The sequence below is a fragment of the Euphorbia lathyris genome, chromosome 1, assembly GCF_963576675.1.
Source record: "Euphorbia lathyris chromosome 1, ddEupLath1.1, whole genome shotgun sequence".
Lineage (NCBI taxonomy): Eukaryota > Viridiplantae > Streptophyta > Magnoliopsida > Malpighiales > Euphorbiaceae > Euphorbia > Euphorbia lathyris.
Genome location: NC_088910.1, coordinates 86,427,162 through 86,445,946, shown reverse-complemented (window position 1 = coordinate 86,445,946; position 18,785 = coordinate 86,427,162). Strand labels below are relative to the sequence as shown.

Below are 18,785 nucleotides of genomic sequence, written 5' to 3'. Positions count from 1 at the left end.
TTAAGGAAGATCTGTAACCGCCATTAATGAGGCATTAATGGGGACTTTCGGGTTACTGGAAGTTATGATCAGATGACTATAAATAGCTTGCACCCCAAGCTATTGAGGTACACATACTCATTCTCTCTCCTAAACCCTACCTTGTCAATATAGTTTATTCTTCATTTTCCATACTGACTTTGGCATCGGAGCTTCCCCCCGTCGAACCCAACGACGCCCCCACAGGGAAGGAAGCTGATCGGAAATTCACCACTAGCTATCAAATTCATATTGAAATTCCTGAAGAAAAACATGATGATCGTTCTCATGCAAGCCTGAAGCGTGGACGACCTATTGGTTTAAAGGATAAAAAAACCTAGAAAAAGAAAATCGTCAATGATAAGAATGAATCTATTGAAGATGTAGATACGAACATAAACACACTTCTTGAAGAAGTGCAAACACCTGAAGTTATTACAAATGAAGAGATTTTAATGAAATCATTTTTCCAACATTAGGGGGAGAGGATAAGAAGTTGAAAAAATTACTTGGAATGCATTGGCATTATCTCATTTAGATCCTCGAACAAAACAATGTGAACTTGAAGTTCAAAAGTTAATACATTTGCAAAATATTGCAAATCAACTACCAAATGCATTCACAAATTTAGGAAAATCATTAAGTATCTAGAGCCAGCTACTGGAAATTTATTTAAGGCTCAATTTGCTGACTGTCATTTTAATGAGCCAGTTTTTCCAACATTAGGGGGAGAAAATAAACAGCTGGAACATGAAATTAGTTGGAATGAATTATCTCTGTCTCATTTTGATCCTCGTACTAAACAATGTGAATGCTCCAAAGAGAGTGACCAAGTCACATATTCCAGCTGTAAATGCTCCAATTATAATTGATGTCCCTGAAGGACAACATCAAACTGCTAATGAGTCTCACACACGCATGAAGCGTGGTAGACCTATCGGTTCCAAAGATAAGAATCCTCGGAAAAGAAAAGGAGCAGAAATTGGTAATGGATTTTCTGAGGAACCAAAGAACAATGAAGGATCTCCTGCAGAGATCATAAACTTCAGGTATTCGAGAATGAAGAGATCTCAATTAATTATGTCATGTATGGAATAAAATGGAACCGTAATAAAATCGACGTCGATGAAATTTTTGCATGCAATGTTGATGTTATGGATAAAAATGAGGATCATGAACCAAAATCCATTGAAGAGTGTACACAAAGTAATAATTGGCCAAAATGGAAAGAAACAATTGAGACAGAATCGAAATCTCTTGCAAAAAGAGAAGTATTTGGACCTGTAGTCCGTACACCTAAAGGTGTAAAACCGGTGGAACATAAATGAGTCTTTGTGAGAAAAATGAATGAAAATGGTGAAATTATGAGATATAAAGCATGTTTAGTTGCACAAGGATTCTCACAAAGATCTGGAATTGATTATGAAGAAACATACTCTCTTGTGGTGGATGCAACTACTTTTAGGTTTCTCATAAGTCTGGCAATAAAAGAATGGCTCGATTTACATTTAATGGATGTAGTCACAACCTACTTATATGAGCCACTGGATAATGACATTTATATGAAAATCTCTAAAGGATTTAAAATGCAAGAAAAATCATGAAAAACAAGAACTTTATTTGATAAAGTTATAGATGTCTTTGTATGGACGGAAACAATCTGTGCGCATGTGATATAACCGTCTTTGTGAATATTTGCTGAAATATGGTTATAAGAATGATCAAATTTGTCCATGTATTTTCATAAAGTAATCGGAAACTGAATTTTCCATCATTTCTATTTATGTAGATGATATGCATATCATTGGAACTCCTGAAGAGATTCCAAAAGTAGTGGATTATTTGAAAAAGGAATTTGAGATGAAAGATATTGGAAAGACAAAATTTTGTCTTGACTTACAAATTGATCATAGTTAATTATGTATATAGTTCCTTGTTTGTTTGTTTACATGTTCGTAGCAATTGAATTTTATGTTTGTAATGAACGTAAAACGTTGTTGTCGTGTGACCAGAGGTCACGGGTTCGAGTCTTAGGAGCGGCCTCTTGCCAATTAAATTGGCAAGGGAAGGCTTGCCCCCAATACACCCTTGTGGTGGGACCCCTCCCCGGACCCTCGCTCAGCGGGGACGCGTAATGCGACCGGGCCGCCCTAATGAACGTAAATGGTTAGTTATATGCATAGTTGTATTATTTATATGCTCACTCTTATCTGATTGCTTTACTTGTAATTATCATGTTTGGTTGGTTGATGTGTCAAGTTTGTGGTAATAAATTACTAAGTGCTATTAGCATTTATTGTCATTAATGATAATTGAGATTGAAATGTGATTGATGGTTGGTATGTAATTATTTGGTTATTAATTCTATTTAGGTGAATTAATTATTTATAATGGATGTTCGATCACTTGATGTAAATAAAGATCATTTCCGACCTCAAGAAGATAGGGAAGAGATTCTTGGTCCTGAAGTACCATATCTCAGTGCAATAGGTGCACTAATGTATCTTGCTAACAATACGAGACCAGATATTGCTTTTTCTGTCAATTTGTTATCCAGATATAGCTTTGCATCTACATGAAGGCATTGGAATGGAATTAAGCATATATTATGTTATCTTCAAGGAACTATTGATTCAGGATATTTATGCACGTATGGAAGTACAGCTATATCTTGGCGCTCTACGAAGCAAACTATTACAGCTACTTCCTCAAATCATGCTGAGTTAATAACTATTCACGAAGCAAGCCAAGAATGTGTTTGGCTAAGATCGTTAACCAAGCATATACGAGAATCATGTGGTAGATCATTAGATGAAGGAACACCGACTACAATATATGAAGATAATGCAGCTTGCATTGCTCAACTGAAGGAAGGCTACATTAAAAGAGACAGAATAAAGCATATTTCACCAAAAATTTTCTTTACCCATGATCTTCAAAAGAATGGTGAAATCAGTATTCAGCAAATTCGATCAAGTGATAATCTGGCAGATTTGTTCACAAAGGCATTACCTTCTACAACTTTTAAGAAGTTGGTTTACGGTATTGGAATGCGCCGTCTCAGAGATCTTCAGTAATATTGCGAATAGGGGGGAGTAAACACTGTACTCTTTTTTCCCTTAACCAATGGTTTTGTCCCACTGTGTTTTACTTGGTAAAGGTTTTTAATAAGACAGTGCCCTATTCGCATGGATGGACATCCAAGTGGGAGTGTTATGAATAAATTGATGGATGTCCATAAGTATAACCGTTGTAACTCCTCATTCTTTAATGTTGTAACTCTTCATTCATTAAGGTTGTAACTCTGTATTCCTTAATGTTTGTAACTCCATAATTTATATTCTTATGTAACCTATATATTCATAAGCCTATAAATATAGGATTCTTTCATATAATAGAGGACAAGCATAAAGACAAGTGAAATACAAGAATACACTTACTACCTGTTCTTATTCTATGGCATATTATTTCCTTTGTTTTATAATAAACATATATATTTTTTTGTCTATATTTTAAAATGGCATGAATCACATTTTATATATATATATATATATTTTTTTGTTTCATAGTTCAATGCTAAATTTATGTAATAGCGAAAGTCGAAGACGCACAGGTATATCGTTCTAAAAATGTTTGGGGAGGATTTTGGCAAAGCCGTAGTAGGGAGTTCGGAAGGCGCCTTTTAGCTTAGCTCAGATAATATGATCAAATTCCCTCCAAGAGCAACTTCGGGTAATTCGCCCTTGCTGCTAGGGTTTACTTCTGCTCTCAAAATGGACATTGGACCATTGATGGAGTTGAAAGACATCAAAATTTCCATACAAAGTTGAATTCCTTAAAATTCTACATCTACATATATATAGAATCCAATCGATCTGGCTCACCTGAACCCCTAACAGCGCTACTTTCTTACTGGCTGCTAAAGGACGACGGTTTTAGCGGCCAAACCCAAGTGCAGATCCATCAATGCATGCTTTTTCTTCTGTCTAATAATCAAAACCAGTCCATTACAGCGAGCAAAGGCACCCACGGACGAACCGGTTACTGAACCGGAAGTCGGAAAAAACCATAAATAGCGTTGAGTCCGGTGCGGGTAGATAGGGTGTTTTTTTTTTTTTTTTTTTTTTGTCTTTGTTGTTGTTTATTCATCGGTAACAGAAGCAGCGAGGACTGTTATGTGGAGAAGCAAGAAGATGAAGCGTAGCTTCACCTTCTTCTTCTTCTCTTGTTAGAATTCATGGCTTCATCTTCTCAGCATCGTTGCGTTTTTGGTATTCTTCATATCTCTCGTCCTCGCTCTGCTTTTAGATTGAATAGTACATATCGAAATTCATTGAAATTGGCTTTGGAACCTAGTTTGGGGATCCAAGTTCGTTTCTTTTGCTCTAAATTGAAATTTTAAGATGCCTTTTTTATTGGTTTTGTATTTTGACAGTTGGGAATATACCATACGATGCCACTGAGGAACAGCTCATCGATATCTGCAGAGAGGTTGGGCCTGTAGTGTCTTTCAGGTCAGAGATTTAGCTTCAATTATTAATAGTTAAGGAGCCATTGTTTCTACTGTGCTGCTATGGAATTCGCTGATGATTATTTAATTTCAGTTTTCTTTGCTGTTATTTGAAAAGGTTTTTGTTTTAGTTATAATCATTAATAGTATCATTTTTTGTTGGTTTTTTTTTTTTTTATTGTCTTGGGTCTCAATTAAGCGGGGAACCTAGATTAGCTTGACCTCTAGTGCTAAATTCACAAAGTGCACAAGTTTTTGCGCATGACATCGTTCAAGCTGGTATGACTTAGTTAAATAGTTCAATACTTCCATAAAATGTAATTGAAGTTGAAGAGAATGGCCAAAAATCTTGAACGGAAATTTATGGATTTATGAAGATTTCCATGACTAAAATTATGTGATATGATACATGTATGCACTGCAAACTTGTAACTGCCCTGTGGATATAAGTGATAATTACGTGAGAGATTGGAGAAAATCATATTACATACGCATAGTGAACAGAATAATGACTACAGGAATGGTATACAGAAAAAAGCTGTTACACTTGATGCCACTGATCTAGAGTTAAATACATGATAGGGTTTATATCCAATTTCTTCTTGTTACTAATTTCCCATGACGAATGAATTTTTGTGCAAGCTGTCTATGACTTGGTGCTTCACACACAGGAAAGCACTTCGGTTTTGTATCATCAAGCCTGAAGAAATCTGGCTTTATTTAGATTCTGCTATGCTAGTAAAGTCACTGATTGGGCTTGCTGAGATGTTAGTAAAACATGTACCACCCAGTTGATATTGACGTTGTTTTTCACACTAGAAAGTACCTTGTTTTGTATTATCAAGCCTGAAGGAATCTGGCTATATTTAGATTCTTTTGTTCTAGTAAAATTGCAGAAGGGGCTCGATGAGCTGTTAGTGAAACATGTACTGCCCAGTTGATGTCAGTATTGTGTTTTGGGAATGCATTTACTTTGCTCGTTATGGTGTCCTTCAGATGAAACCGTCTATTTACAAGACCAAGAAGCAGAGGTTCTATTCTGATAAAGCAATTGAGATAATGTGCAGAATAGTTATTAAAAGCGCAAGGCGCACTACGGCGTAACGGTGCAAGAGGGTCTTGGAGCCTTGGCGCCCAGCGCCTGAGTGACACAAGGCGCACTATAGGAATAAAACGATATAGAACCACCATAAATGATAATATTTAAAACATAAGAAATTGTGAAATTTAAAATCAAAATGCAATAAATACGAAATCATGTCAGTATTCTTAGTCATAAATTCTAACATGCAATAAACCCTATATTCTAAAGTATTCAACTAAATAGTAAATCCTAAGTTGATGAATAGCTACTTCTTATCAAAAGTCTCCAGCTTCAAGTTCTGCCAATTTTTTGCTTCTTTTTCTCTGGTATTTTACTGTTGTTGTATGTACCTTGTTTCCCTTTGTTTCCCATTATGCATCTTTTTGTTTTCTCTCTCTCTGTCTATGTTTTTTTCCTGCACTTGTTCAATTTGAAAGTCTGTCTACTTTCCTTTTGATTTTGTTTATTTTTGGACACTAGATGTGTCTAATCCAATGGTGGAGATTGAACATGTCGGTAAATAGTATAAAACCCTAAAAAAAACCTGTGACATAAAAGGCGCGCCATGGCGCCTCTGATATTCCTGTCCAGGTGCACTAAGGTGCGCCTTGTCATCGCCAGAGCAACACCCCCGCCTTAGAGGGGTGCTAAGGCGCAGGGTCTGAACCTTGTGCAACTTGCTCATGGCGTTGCCATTAACAACTATGTGTGCAGCTAATTATTGGTTGGGGCATTGTTGTTTTCAATTGTCTTCTTCAAGGTCTATCTGTTAGGTAAGACTAGTCAACAGAATAAAATCCTTTTGTACTAATTTTGTGGAAGGAGTATTTGCCTGTCCACAAAGTAACTTGCTTTTTTTTTTCTCTACTTGTAATTTTTTTTTATAAATTTTTTGTTCTCCCTTCTGTTTCAGGTTAGTTATTGATAGAGAAACAGGGAAACCTAAAGGTTATGGTTTCTGTGAATATAAGGATGAGGAGACAGCTCTAAGTGCTCGTCGTAATCTCCAGGGTTATGAGATTAACGGCAGGCAATTACGTGTTGATTTTGCTGAGAATGACAAAAATGCTGACAAGAATCGAGAACAGGTATGGTAAAATGTTAAGGCCTGATCCCTTAATTTGGTGCTTCTTTAGGGAAAAGTCTAGGGTTCAACCCATCTCTCCTATCCTATCTGGAATTTGCTTACTCGAGGATCAATTGTTATCCTTTGTGTTCTCATTTATTTGATGTCATGTCACTGGAATTACTTGGCTGGCTAGTATGACATAAGATGGTTTTATAACTTTGGGGATTTCAGTTTTTGAAGTTATGGAGTGAGATGTCATTTAAATGGTGTGAACCAATGCACTACCTCAGTGGTCAGCAAAGATTTTCAAGGTGTCCTAGACCCATATAATTTTAATGGCAATATCACCTATATGAGAACAGAAAACTGTTAAACACCAGTGGATCTGTTTTCCTCTCTGTAGTCTATGTAATATTATAGATAAGAGGTTTTGGGTTCTTAAAGAACATGACATTCTATCCTCTACAAATGTGACAATCTTGTTGGATATGCATGCAACAATTAATTTTCATGAACATGTATAAGCTTGCTAATTGGATTAGCATGAATGATGGATGCATAGTTATTAAAGGCACGCCTTTGGTGCATGGCGCACCAGGCGCAGGCCTTAGCGACATGAAACCCCGATGGCATGGCTCAACCGCAGTGGCACGCGCCTTGTGCAACATTTTGCGCCAAGGGGCAGTTGCCAAAGGCGCATGAAGGCGCGCCTTGGTGACATAGGGCAGTTTTATGGTTTTTTTGACAATTACATATCTGGAACAAGTGTTCTGAAGGGTCCCAAATGAGAGAAAGAAACAAATATTAAAAAGGAAGAGAGAGATTATACATTTGAATTAATTAGAAGAGGAAGAGACAGTTAGAAGAGGAAGCAACAGAGTCTTATTATAAGAGGAAGAAGTTTAGTAGAACAAAACACATAAAACGAATTCAAACAGAAAGAAAGCAGCCAAGGGGAATTTGAATTCAATAGGAGTGATGAATTTGGAGAGTGTTGATCAGGAGTAGAACTTAGGACTTAGTATTCAACTTTAGCTTTCTAACGTGGGGTTTATTTTGCATTTAAAATTTATTTATGCTTAAGAATATTGTCATGATTTAGTATTCATTGCATTTTTATGTTAGTTTTATAGTTTTATAATTTTTGTTTTCGTAAGTGCCACTTGTCTCGCTATGGTGCGCCATCGCCGTGTGCCATGTGCCAAGGCTCCAGGACCCCTAGTGCCTTAGTGCGCCATGTGCCTTTAATAACTATGGATGGATGTGGGAATATCCTTAGGTCATGTTAGCTGCTAGCTTTAGTGAAGCACCCAAATTAATCTGTCATTTGCATGGCTTTTTCTATTGAATTGCTAAAAAAGAAAAAATCTGCCATCAGCTGAGTAGGATTAGGCGATCTTTATTTATTATATTCATTCACACTGAATGGAGTTCCTGATGTTCTTTATTATTATTATTATTAGGCAAAAAGCATCCTGAGGCCCCTGATCTTTCATTGTTTGGTGCATTAAGCCCTCGATCTTTTATTTAGACACATTAAGCCCCTGATCTTTCATCATTTGGTGCATTAAGCCCTTGATCTTTCATTTAGACACATTGAGCCCTTGATCTTTTATATATGGGTGTATTAGGCCCTTCCGTAAATCAATTAATATATAGGTTTATTAAGGGCATGTTTGGTTAGGTTTATATAACTGCAGCGTTTCGCATTTTCTCTGGACACTGCAACATTTTGGAGCTTTTCACGAAAAACTCTTTTCATGAACAGTTGTTTGTAGTTACTTATTATTGATAAAATTACCCTTCTTATTTCCACAAAATGTGCTTCAATTTTAACATTATTTTTATTTTTAGAACATAATTATCGAAAAACAAGGTTTTATTGTGTTCAATAAATTTTTTATTTTTTATTTAAATTATTTTTATTAATTTGTATAATATATTTTTTATTTTAGAATTTGTTATTTTTAGAATATCATTTGTTGTCACACCAAACATGCCCTTAATAAACCTATATATTAATTGATTTATGAAAGGACCTAATACACCCATATATGAAAGATCAAGGGTTTAATGTGTCTAAATGAAAGATCGAGGGCTTAATGCACCAAACAATGAAAGATCAGGGGCCTCAGGATGCTTTTTGCCTTATTATTATTATTATTTTCTATGACAAATGTTCTTTGTTGTTTTGAGAATACATCAATTGCACAATGCATTATCTTGATCAGTAGTGAGGATTGTTTAAGAAGTGGGCCGCTGGTTAGTAATTTTCCTATGCTTGTGTTGTATTTCCATAGTGGGAACAAGGCAACAATCATTTTTGTTTTGATTGGTTTGAGATACATGTTTGCTTTAAATTTTAATTTATTTTGCAGCATAAGTTAAATTGCGAATTACGGGTGAACGATTTGTAATCAAAATCATCGACAAATTTACAATAGAAAATTCCACTGAGATGTTTCCTATCTTAAAAAGTTGTATTTAATTGTTTAATTGCCTATATAAAATCTGAAATTCAAAGAATAGCAGTGATAAATTTAATGAAATTAAAACTTTGTAATGAAGGATCTGCATGAGACATAAGTGGCTTCCAATTTAATGGATTTTTTTGTGCGCCAAAATATATGTGAAGCATGTGACATGCATGGCGTGATGCTTTACGTTAAGATGCTATTTGATGTAACCTTTATTGTTCAAAGACTTGTGTGTTAAAGCGTATCAAAGAGATGGATTGTTTTATATGTTTGTGGATTATGCTTCAAAAATTTTGTTGCAGGCTTAGATTTATCATTTGGTGTTTCATGAGTACCTTTATTTTTGGTGTTGTCCTTAGGATTACTGGACTAAATCCTTATTGGTGACCTGAGTTTATGGAAAATTTGAAGAGACCTTTACCTTCAACTATTGCATCTTCATTTACACTGTATAGCAATCACAATGGCAGGCTTGGTGCCATTGAGGTAGTGTATGCAAGCATGTAGGTTATGGATGTTCTTGTTTGTTGACTCCACTAAAGCAGATACTTCGTATACTTTGAGACCTTAGTTAATGGCATTTGATATGCTGGTCAGGCCATTAGCTGTATTAATTTCTAATCAGGGAGATAAGGCAGTATGGAAGGTTGTTCATTTTGAATTGATAAAAGAAGTGTTGCCCCCCTGTGAAAATAACAAAAGGTTATTAGGATTTTATGCTAAGTTATAAGCCATAGGGTTTTGAAAAAGCCTGATCTGCTTTCTTTTAAGTCATTGTTTTCAGCTTTAGTGTTTGGTTGTTTCTATTCCGGTTTTGATTGTCAAGTTAATGTAAAGGCATTACATTTGCATATACTGCAGGGTCGTGGGGGACCTGGACTGGTTACAACTGTTGGTAAGCTTTTTCTTTCCTAATATTATATGCATTTTTTTTTTTTTTTGCACAATTAACTTTAGTATGATATATTTTCCTTATTTATACATCCCAGAACCTTTGAAGCAAGTAGGGGGCCCAGCTGTCCTTGGGGAGTATGCTCAGCATCAGCCAATTGGTCTCCATGTAGCTATAACTGCTGCCACCGTCATGGCAGGAGCTTTAGGTAGTGCGCAGACCGGAGTGCATTCAAATCAAAATAGTTTACATAGTCAGTCTGCATTAGCTAGTGATCCCCTAACGCTTCATTTGGCCAAAATGTCAAGGAGTCAACTTTATGACGTAATATCTGAGATGAAGGTATGTGTTTGTATGAATTCCATGCTTAATCTGTTTTCATGGATTGCTGTTGATTGGTGATACAATGTATTCTTTATCTTCTGTGGAAAGGCAATGGCCACGCAGAACAAGGAACTAGCCCGTCAGCTATTGCTTGCAAGATCACAGTTGCCAAAAGCTCTTTTTCAGGTATTTCGTTCTTAGCTGTTTCTACAAGGAGGTCCTATGGCTACGCGTAATTCTTTGACATCAGTTTATTCAACTACAGAGACACTAGAGAATAGTTTGTCTAATTCTTCTTGAAATCACTTCTTTCTCCACCTACGTGTCTTCTAAAAAAGATAAAAGTTTAAGGGTTTTCTTTTTTTTTATTTGCAATATCCATTAAAAATTATAAAACTGCATTAGAATGAATGCATTACCTAAAAGAATTCATTGATAAATTTAAATTTGTTTGTTCAAATCAAGTGAAAAATTTACTTGTAATTAAAAAAAAAGGACCTAAAAGGTGATTTTTTAAAAAAAAAATAATGCATGGAATTGAATCCAATAATTAAATGAAACACAAAATTTGTTTCATTTTAGATGAATTCATGTTAAATACAAATTATACCAACTATGAGAAATCATTGCAGATAAACTCTGTCATGAAATTTGTTTGCAAATGGAATAAATTATATACGGGTATAAACCAAACACTGCCACAAAATTGCTTTTATGTACTTCTATTAAAATAAAACCTTGATCTTGATTTTTTTTAATCTATAGGCGATGATTGATCATGGAACATTTCATGTTTGCAAATATGTTTCAACACGATGCTTTAACCCGGGTTTAATTTTGATAATATTTCTTTCTTTTATGACTTGATTGTGAATGCTTGTATGACAGTATAGCCTGATGTTTTTACAGGCACAAATAATGTTAGGGTTGGTGAACGCACAAGTGGTTTGTTTCAGTACCTCTCTCAGTGTGATTTGGTTCTGTTTTCCCATCTTAGCAATTATGTCACATAAGTTATGCTTTTGAATTATGCAGTTGCACATGCCAAATATTAGACAGCCACCAGGTCCAAATACCATGCAAGACACTCAACAAGCTCAACAACCAGCTATTCAAACTCTTCCTGGGTTACCGCCACTTGCACAGAGGAATCACCCTGGGTTGGTCCCAAAAATGCATGAAGGTCAATTCTCTTCTGCGACCCAAAGTTCCTTGGTTCAGAACCAAACTTCTATAGCCCCACAACCTATGCAGCCTCGATCTCAGGTTCCACAGCTCACCATTAGCCATGTTCCTCAACCAGCCATACCACCTGGCCAGTCTGGAGTTCCATCCCTTCGTCCCTCACAGCCTTCTGTTAGACCACAAGCTCAAGGGGGAAATACCTCTTCCTTGAACCAACAGATACCAACTTCATTGCTACAACATTCAGGACAAGTTGCAGCTTCAAATTCAAGGCATACCTCTCAGGTGGTTCTTCCAAATGCGACAATGAAATCATCTGTTTTACCTCGTCCTCCCTTGTCAGATGCAACATTCCAGGTATCAAAGTATTGCTTCTACCTCTGATCATTAACTTCTCCACCTTTGTTTTTGTTTGTGGAATAAGGAGAAAATTAATACTTAAAATAAAATTAAGAGTATTTAAACACTTCCATGTGCCTCGACATTCAGTTTGTTCACATACACTGCCAGGTCGGACAGAGGTGGTTATAAATTCCACTTTAAACAACTTGAGGGGGCCATTAGGATGTTTTAAAAGTTTTGGGGGACAGTAGGCTTTTGGGGCCAACTTTAAGGGGTTGCGTTTGTATTAGGCCAAAGATGCCTATACATGGTATATAAGTTGACTCATAGTAATTACTCATGCCAAATTCTTTTTGTTTAGATACTTCCATAGGCAGGAACATACTCACGTTGAAAAGTAGTGACGAAACTCCTTCTCAAAACTTCTGTTTATGAGTAGCATTTGGATCTTTTTTATTACACTTTTGATCCTATTATGTGCAAAGGAATGTGCTCACTTTGCTTCGGATGGAAAATTGGTGAAAACATAATAATGTGGGGAACATATTGTATGGTGGTACGTGAGAATGGATAGAAATGATTTATGAAGCACAGACTCTTCTATGGGGTCGGAGTGGCGGTGTCCGACTCGCCGGACACGGGGACTCGTCGGGGACACGACCGGATTCGCGTCCGACACGGCAAAATCGTGTCCCTGAGTTTTTTTTTTTTTTTTTTCAAATCGGACACGGCAGGGACAAAGGATGACATGGCGGGACACGGTATGTACACAAACCTATTTCCCCTTTGTCTGAATCGCGAATCCTCTTCTTCCACTGCGATTCCTTCTTCTTCTTACTCTGCAGTCTCTTCCTCTTTGCGATTCCTTCTCTTCTTTTCCGCTATATGATTCGTAGTCTCTTCCTCCTGCTCTTCATCTCTGGTGCAATTCCTTCTCTTCAGGATTCTTTGGTGCAATTCCTTCACGCTAAGCTCTCTCTCTCCTATTTTCTTCCCAGTTATTCAGTTATTCTTTGGTGTGATTCTTCCTTGCTGTTCTATAGGTCATGTAGAAATAACTGGGTTGTTCTGTAGGCTATTTAGAAATAAGGGCTTCATTTCCCTAGAAATAATTGGGTTGTGTAGGTTATGTGCTTAGTGGGTTATGTAATAATTGGGTGACATAACTGGGTTATTAGGTTATGATTACAACAACAAAGCCTTAGTCCCGAAATGATTCGGGGTCGGCTAACATGAACCATCGTATAAAACCGTGAAATCAAGTCGTTTCAGCGACACAAATTCGCTCCCTCCACTCCGTCCTATCCACTACCATATTTTCCTCAATTCCCAGTAAACTCATATCACTCTCGATCACCCTCCTCTAAGTTTGCTTAGGTCTTCCCCTACCCCTCACCACTACATCCCTTTGCCACTCTTCGGTTCTCCTAACCGGCGCATCAAGCGCTCTACGTCTCACATGGCCAAACCACTTTAGTCGGTTTTCTCTCATTTTATTCTCAATAGATGTGACCCCTACTTTTGTCCTAATTATTTCATTACTCACCCGATCCTTTCTCGTATGACCACACATCCATCTCAACATACGCATTTCCGCCACCGACATCTTATGGATGTGGCAGTGTTTCACTGCCCAACACTCCGTACCATATAACAATGCTGGTCTAATTGCCGTCCGGTATAATTTTCCCTTCAATCTATTAGGCATGCCGGGGTCACAAAGGAAATCCGTAGCACTCTTCCACTTCGACCAACCAGCTTTAATCCTATGAGCAACATCTCCATCTACTTCTCCATCCGTTTGGATAATAGATCCTAAATACCGGAAGCAATCCGAGGCCTGAACAACTCTCCCATCTAGGGTGATTGTCCCTGCCTCCCTACTCCTATGCCGCTAAACTTACACTCCAAATATTCTGTCTTACTTCGGCTCAACTTAAAGCCTCTAGATTCTAGAGTTTGTCTCCATAGTTCTAACTTCCTCTCCACTCTTTTCGTCTCATCAACCAACACAATATCATCTGCAAACAGCATGCACCATGGTATACCATCTTGAAGTGAACTTGTTAGTTCATCCATAACGATGGCAAAAAGAAATGGGCTTAGTGCGGAACCTTGATGCACTCCAATCGTAATAGGAAACTCGTCAGTCTTCCCAACACTAGTATGTACACTCGTGCATGCTCCCTCATACATGTCCTTTATGATGTCAATATATTTCCGCGAAATGCCTTTCCTTATCAAAGCCCACCAAAGTACTTCCCTTGGTACCTTATCATATGCTTTCTCCAAGTCAATGAAAACCATATGCAAGTCTTTCTTCTTATTTCAATAGTGCTCCATTAATTGTCTCATTAGATGGATGGTTTCCATAGTTGATCTTCCCGGCATAAAGCCAAACTGGTTTTCTGAGATCTTCACCGTTCTCCTTAGCCTTTGTTCGATCACTCGCTCCCAAAGTTTTATAGTGTGACTCATTAATTTGATTCCCCGATAGTTGGCACAATCTTGGACATCGCCTTTGTTCTTATACAAAGGGATTAAGATACTTTTCCTCCATTCTGATGGCATCTTATTGTTTCTCCAAATTTTGTTGAAGAACGTCGTCAACCATTCGATTCCTCTTTTTCCCAAACATCTCCAAATCTCAATAGGGATGCCATCAGGTCCTACTGCTTTCTTCAACTTCATCTTACTTAATGCCATTTTGACTTCACCCTTTTGAATTCTCCGCAGGCATTCATGATTTATCATATCATGATGGATACTTATATCTCCAACATCTTGTCTGCGATCTCCATTAAATAAGTCATCAAAATAGGACCTCCATCGTTCCTTGATATCCTTATCTCCAACTAGGACTTTCTGGTCCACATCCTTCACACATTTAACTTTTCCGAGATCTCGCGTCTTCCTATCTCTCATCCGAGCAATTCTATATATGTCTCTTTCCCCTTCTTTCGTATCCAATCTTGTATACAGATCCCGATTCACCTTTGCTCTAGCATCTCGTATGACCTTCTTTACTTCCCTTTTAGCCTCTTTGTATTTTTCGTAGTTCTCGTCACTCCTACATTTCCCCAATATTTTATAGGATTCTCGCTTACTCTTTACTGCTTGTCGTACTTCTTCTGTCCACCAAGATGTGTCCTTACCCGGTGGCATGCTACCTTTAGATTCCCCTAGAACTTCCTTCGCTACTCCCCTTATACTATGCTCCATCTTAGTCCATATCGAATCTATATCTAAATCCATATTACAAGTCCAAATATCTTTTTTGGTCATCTCATCCACAAATTTTTGTTGATTCTCCCATTGCAATTTCCACCACTTAATCTTAGTCTCTACTTGTGGTGTTTGTTTTCTTATACATTTCCTACTTCGAAAATCAAGCACCACTACTCTATGTTGGGTTGTCGTACTCTCACCAGGGATCACCTTACAATCAATATAACTCTTTCTCCAAGCACTCCTTACTAAGAAGAAGTCAATTTGGCTCGCATTACCGCCACTCCGATAAGTCACTAAGTGGGATGTTCTCTTCATAAACCATGTGTTCATGATACTCAAGTCATAGGCTGATGCGAATTCCAAAATATCATTTCCTGCTTCATTCTTATCTCCAAAACCATACCCTCCATGAACACTCTCAAACCCATCTCGCCTAGAACCCACGTGTCCATTAAGATCACCCCAGTACCATTTTTTCATCCCTAGGAACCTGTTGCACCACTTCCTCTAAGTCCTCCCAAAAAGCTTGTCTTATAGAGACATCTAATCCTATTTGTGGCGCATATGCACTAATGACATTCACAACCTCATCCCCTATCACTAGCTTAACACTCATAATTCTATCGCTCTTCCTAGACACTGCTACTACATCATCAATATACTCCCTATCAATAAGAATACCTACTCCATTTCTATCCTTATCCTTTCCTGAGTACCAAAGCTTATAACCCTAAGGAGCTATCTCTCTAGCCTTGGCCCCAACCCACTTGGTTTCTTGTAGGCACATTATATTTATTCTCCTCCTCTTCGTAACATCTACAATTTCAGCTAATCTTCCTGTCAAAGAACCTATGTTCCATGTCCCAAAGCGTAACCTACTACCTTTACCCCTACCCCTACCATTACCGTGGACTAGCTTATTTACCCGCAACCCTTGCATATTTGACACCACCCCCGGGTCCTGGGGTGGCGCGCCGCTTCGGGGCGACGACCTAGCAACCCTTGCACATTTATCACTACACCCGGGTCTAGGAAGTGCAGCGCGTCGCTGAGTAGGGAACGCCCCAACGATATTTATATCATTGGGTTATTAGGTTATGATTATGTAGAAATAATTGTAATATTTATTTAAATGTTATTTATGTTTTTTTATATATTTTTATATGTAAATATATATAATCAATTATACAATAATTTGCCGTTTCCCGCCGCACCCGTGTCTCATATTTTTTAAAAATGCCGTTTGCTGCACCAGCAACCGGAGTCGGTGCTTCATAGGAAATGATACATGAGAGAAAATTTACATTGGACCTGCCATAAATATCTCCAAAATTGAGAAAAAGTGATTTCAATCTAGTTGAAAGTGCTGACATCTAGTTTTTTTTCTATAATAACAGCCTGGCCCCAAAAAACCAGGCATTTCCGATGCCATTGGCAGTGATGCTGATAGATCTGTGCAAGCTAAAGTTGATACAGCACAGGTCTATAGAAGTAATGCATATTTGAACATGCAAACAAACAAGATTGAAGATCCTATAGAACCAGTCATCCGCCCTTCAAAGCTGCTGAAATTGGATGATGGAAGGAGTATGCATTTTTCTTCAGGGGCTTCAAATGTGTCTAGTGCCGCTGTATCTCGACCATCCCAAGCATCTGCAGCGAGTTCAGCACCTAAAAGACCACTTCCTAAGGCAGAAGAGTCTAAGCATTCTGAAAAACAAGTTCCCCAGGTATTTGTACTGCCATTTACTTTGCTTTTAAGTTTGTGTTGAACCAACTTCATGTTCCAGCTAGAGAAACATCATCCTGTAAGGTTCTATCATGCATTATTCTAGTGAATATGGTAGCGAAGGTGACTTCATATCGCATGCATGCAAATTTGTTTATTTCTTGGTTTCTATGTAATGGCTATTAAATGCTTCCAAGCTGAGCTCTTTGGGCTAGAACCAAAGAAAAAAAGAAAGAAACTTGGAACCTCTATATGCCATCAATCGTGGCCAATTACCTAAACAATGCTAGTTGCAGCGATGTACTTAATTGAGGGAAGTGATTGCAGCTGTTGACCAGTCCCTCTGAATTGTTTTCTGTTGTTGAAGTTGGACAGACATTGGAGATTTAAACTGTGTTGTGTTTATTATGGCAAATGTTTCAAGAAGAAGCATTACCATTTTCGCTAAGTGTTTCTGGAATATATTTCTTGATTGGCTGGACATCTATGTTGACTCTTCTTCACTAGCGTTTCCGCATTTCGTGTCCGTTTCCTAGCTAAATTTTCTTAGATATAATGTTTTCCGGTGTCTGTTTTCCATTTCAGTTTCCAGTGCAACATAGCTGGACATCAATTATTATATGGAAGTGTGAAAAAGCCTTTTATTGGTTTTCCCTAATTGTTCAGTAGAACATCTTAAGATTCAGTCACTCTATTCAGTGTATTAACTACTCTAGTTCAGTTGATTGATTTATGAAGTTTTTGCTCAGAAAATAATTCCCTTGGTTATTTGTCTTGATTCTTATGAAGATAATGCCGATATAATCTCGTTCATATTGGTTTTGGGTATTTGGAAGCAACACAACTGGTAATAAGAATGCCTCCGATGTCTGTCTATTCATGATGTTTGTATAATCAAGAATGCCTCCAATGTCTGTCTATTCATGATGTTTGTATAATGTCAAAATGGTACAAGTTTAGCAGCTTGGCTGTATATTTCATAGGGTATAGTCCCATATTTTTGAAGCTTACATGGATCCCATTCCTTGATTGCAGCTGCCAACTGATGTGGAATCTGCATTACTACAGCAAGTCCTGAACCTGACACCAGAGCAGTTGAATTCATTGCCAGCAGAACAGCGACAGCAAGTTATTCAGCTCCAGCAGGCACTCCGGCGAGACCAGATACAGCAGCCATCATAACAAGAAGTGCTTCCTTCCTGTGTATTTTGTGCATTGCGGGAGGTTTGATGATTAATCCAATTCTTAAAGCATGCATGTAAACAATAAGCATTCCCATAAAGGTCCGTAAAGTCTGAGTGTGGGATGTGAAATGCTGAAAGCATCATTCATTCCCATCCATGTAACGATTATTAGATTTTGGTTAGCATATGCAATATGCAATATGATGTCACGTGTGAAAGAATTAGTTATTTTACCAGAAAAAAAAAAAAAGGAAAAGAAAAGAAATTTTGTGTAGCCCCTCCCTCCTCCCTTCCCTTGTCTTAGTTTCAGTGCATTTTCCCTCTTTTGGGATGCCTGCCTGGCTTATGACGTCAGTTATTTACACATTCTGCTTACGTTACTTTAATCATTTTCTTTGAGCTTTCTCATATCCTCTTTGGTGATTTTATTATTATTTATTTTCAGTATTGTTATCTCAATATTTACTTGCTGATTGAATGTAAGGCCAAAATTGACAATTTACTCGCTGATTAATTCTAATGTATCTGGAGCTATTTTTTTTTTTGTTCCGTTTATGTGTATTTATGAACTCTTTTTTAGCTAAAGTTAATATAGTATTAAAATTGCAATTTTATTTTATCCAAAGCATAAAATTTAATATATATCATATTGTATCATTTTATTTTCAATTCTATTAAACAGCAGCTTAATTTTGACAATTTGTAAAAATGATTTGATTCACTAATACGGATAAATTGGC

At 37.3% G+C, this 18,785-nt stretch overlaps 1 protein-coding gene across 1 annotated transcript; it reads left to right on the top strand.

The window, feature by feature from the left end:
• Nucleotides 1-3,594: 3,594 nt before the first annotated feature.
• LOC136205186 (cleavage stimulating factor 64) lies at nucleotides 3,595-18,579 on the top strand. The gene is made up of 10 exons (XM_065995685.1): nucleotides 3,595-4,289; nucleotides 4,454-4,532; nucleotides 6,526-6,700; nucleotides 10,020-10,053; nucleotides 10,148-10,392; nucleotides 10,483-10,560; nucleotides 11,284-11,319; nucleotides 11,410-11,916; nucleotides 16,530-16,862; nucleotides 17,897-18,579. The coding sequence occupies exons 1-10, from the start codon at nucleotides 4,256-4,258 to the stop codon at nucleotides 18,041-18,043; spliced, it is 1,668 nt and encodes a 555-aa protein (XP_065851757.1). The 5' UTR covers nucleotides 3,595-4,255; the 3' UTR covers nucleotides 18,044-18,579.
• The last annotated feature ends 206 nt before the right edge of the window (nucleotides 18,580-18,785 follow it).

Coding starts and splice junctions, on each gene's coding strand:
- LOC136205186 (XM_065995685.1), top strand. CDS start 4,256: ATGGCTTCATCTTCTCAGCATCGTTGCGTTTTTG. Junction 10,054..10,147: donor TGGACTGGTTACAACTGTTG/GTAAGCTTTTTC, acceptor TATACATCCCAG/AACCTTTGAAGCAAGTAGGG. Junction 10,561..11,283: donor TGCCAAAAGCTCTTTTTCAG/GTATTTCGTTCT, acceptor ATGTTTTTACAG/GCACAAATAATGTTAGGGTT.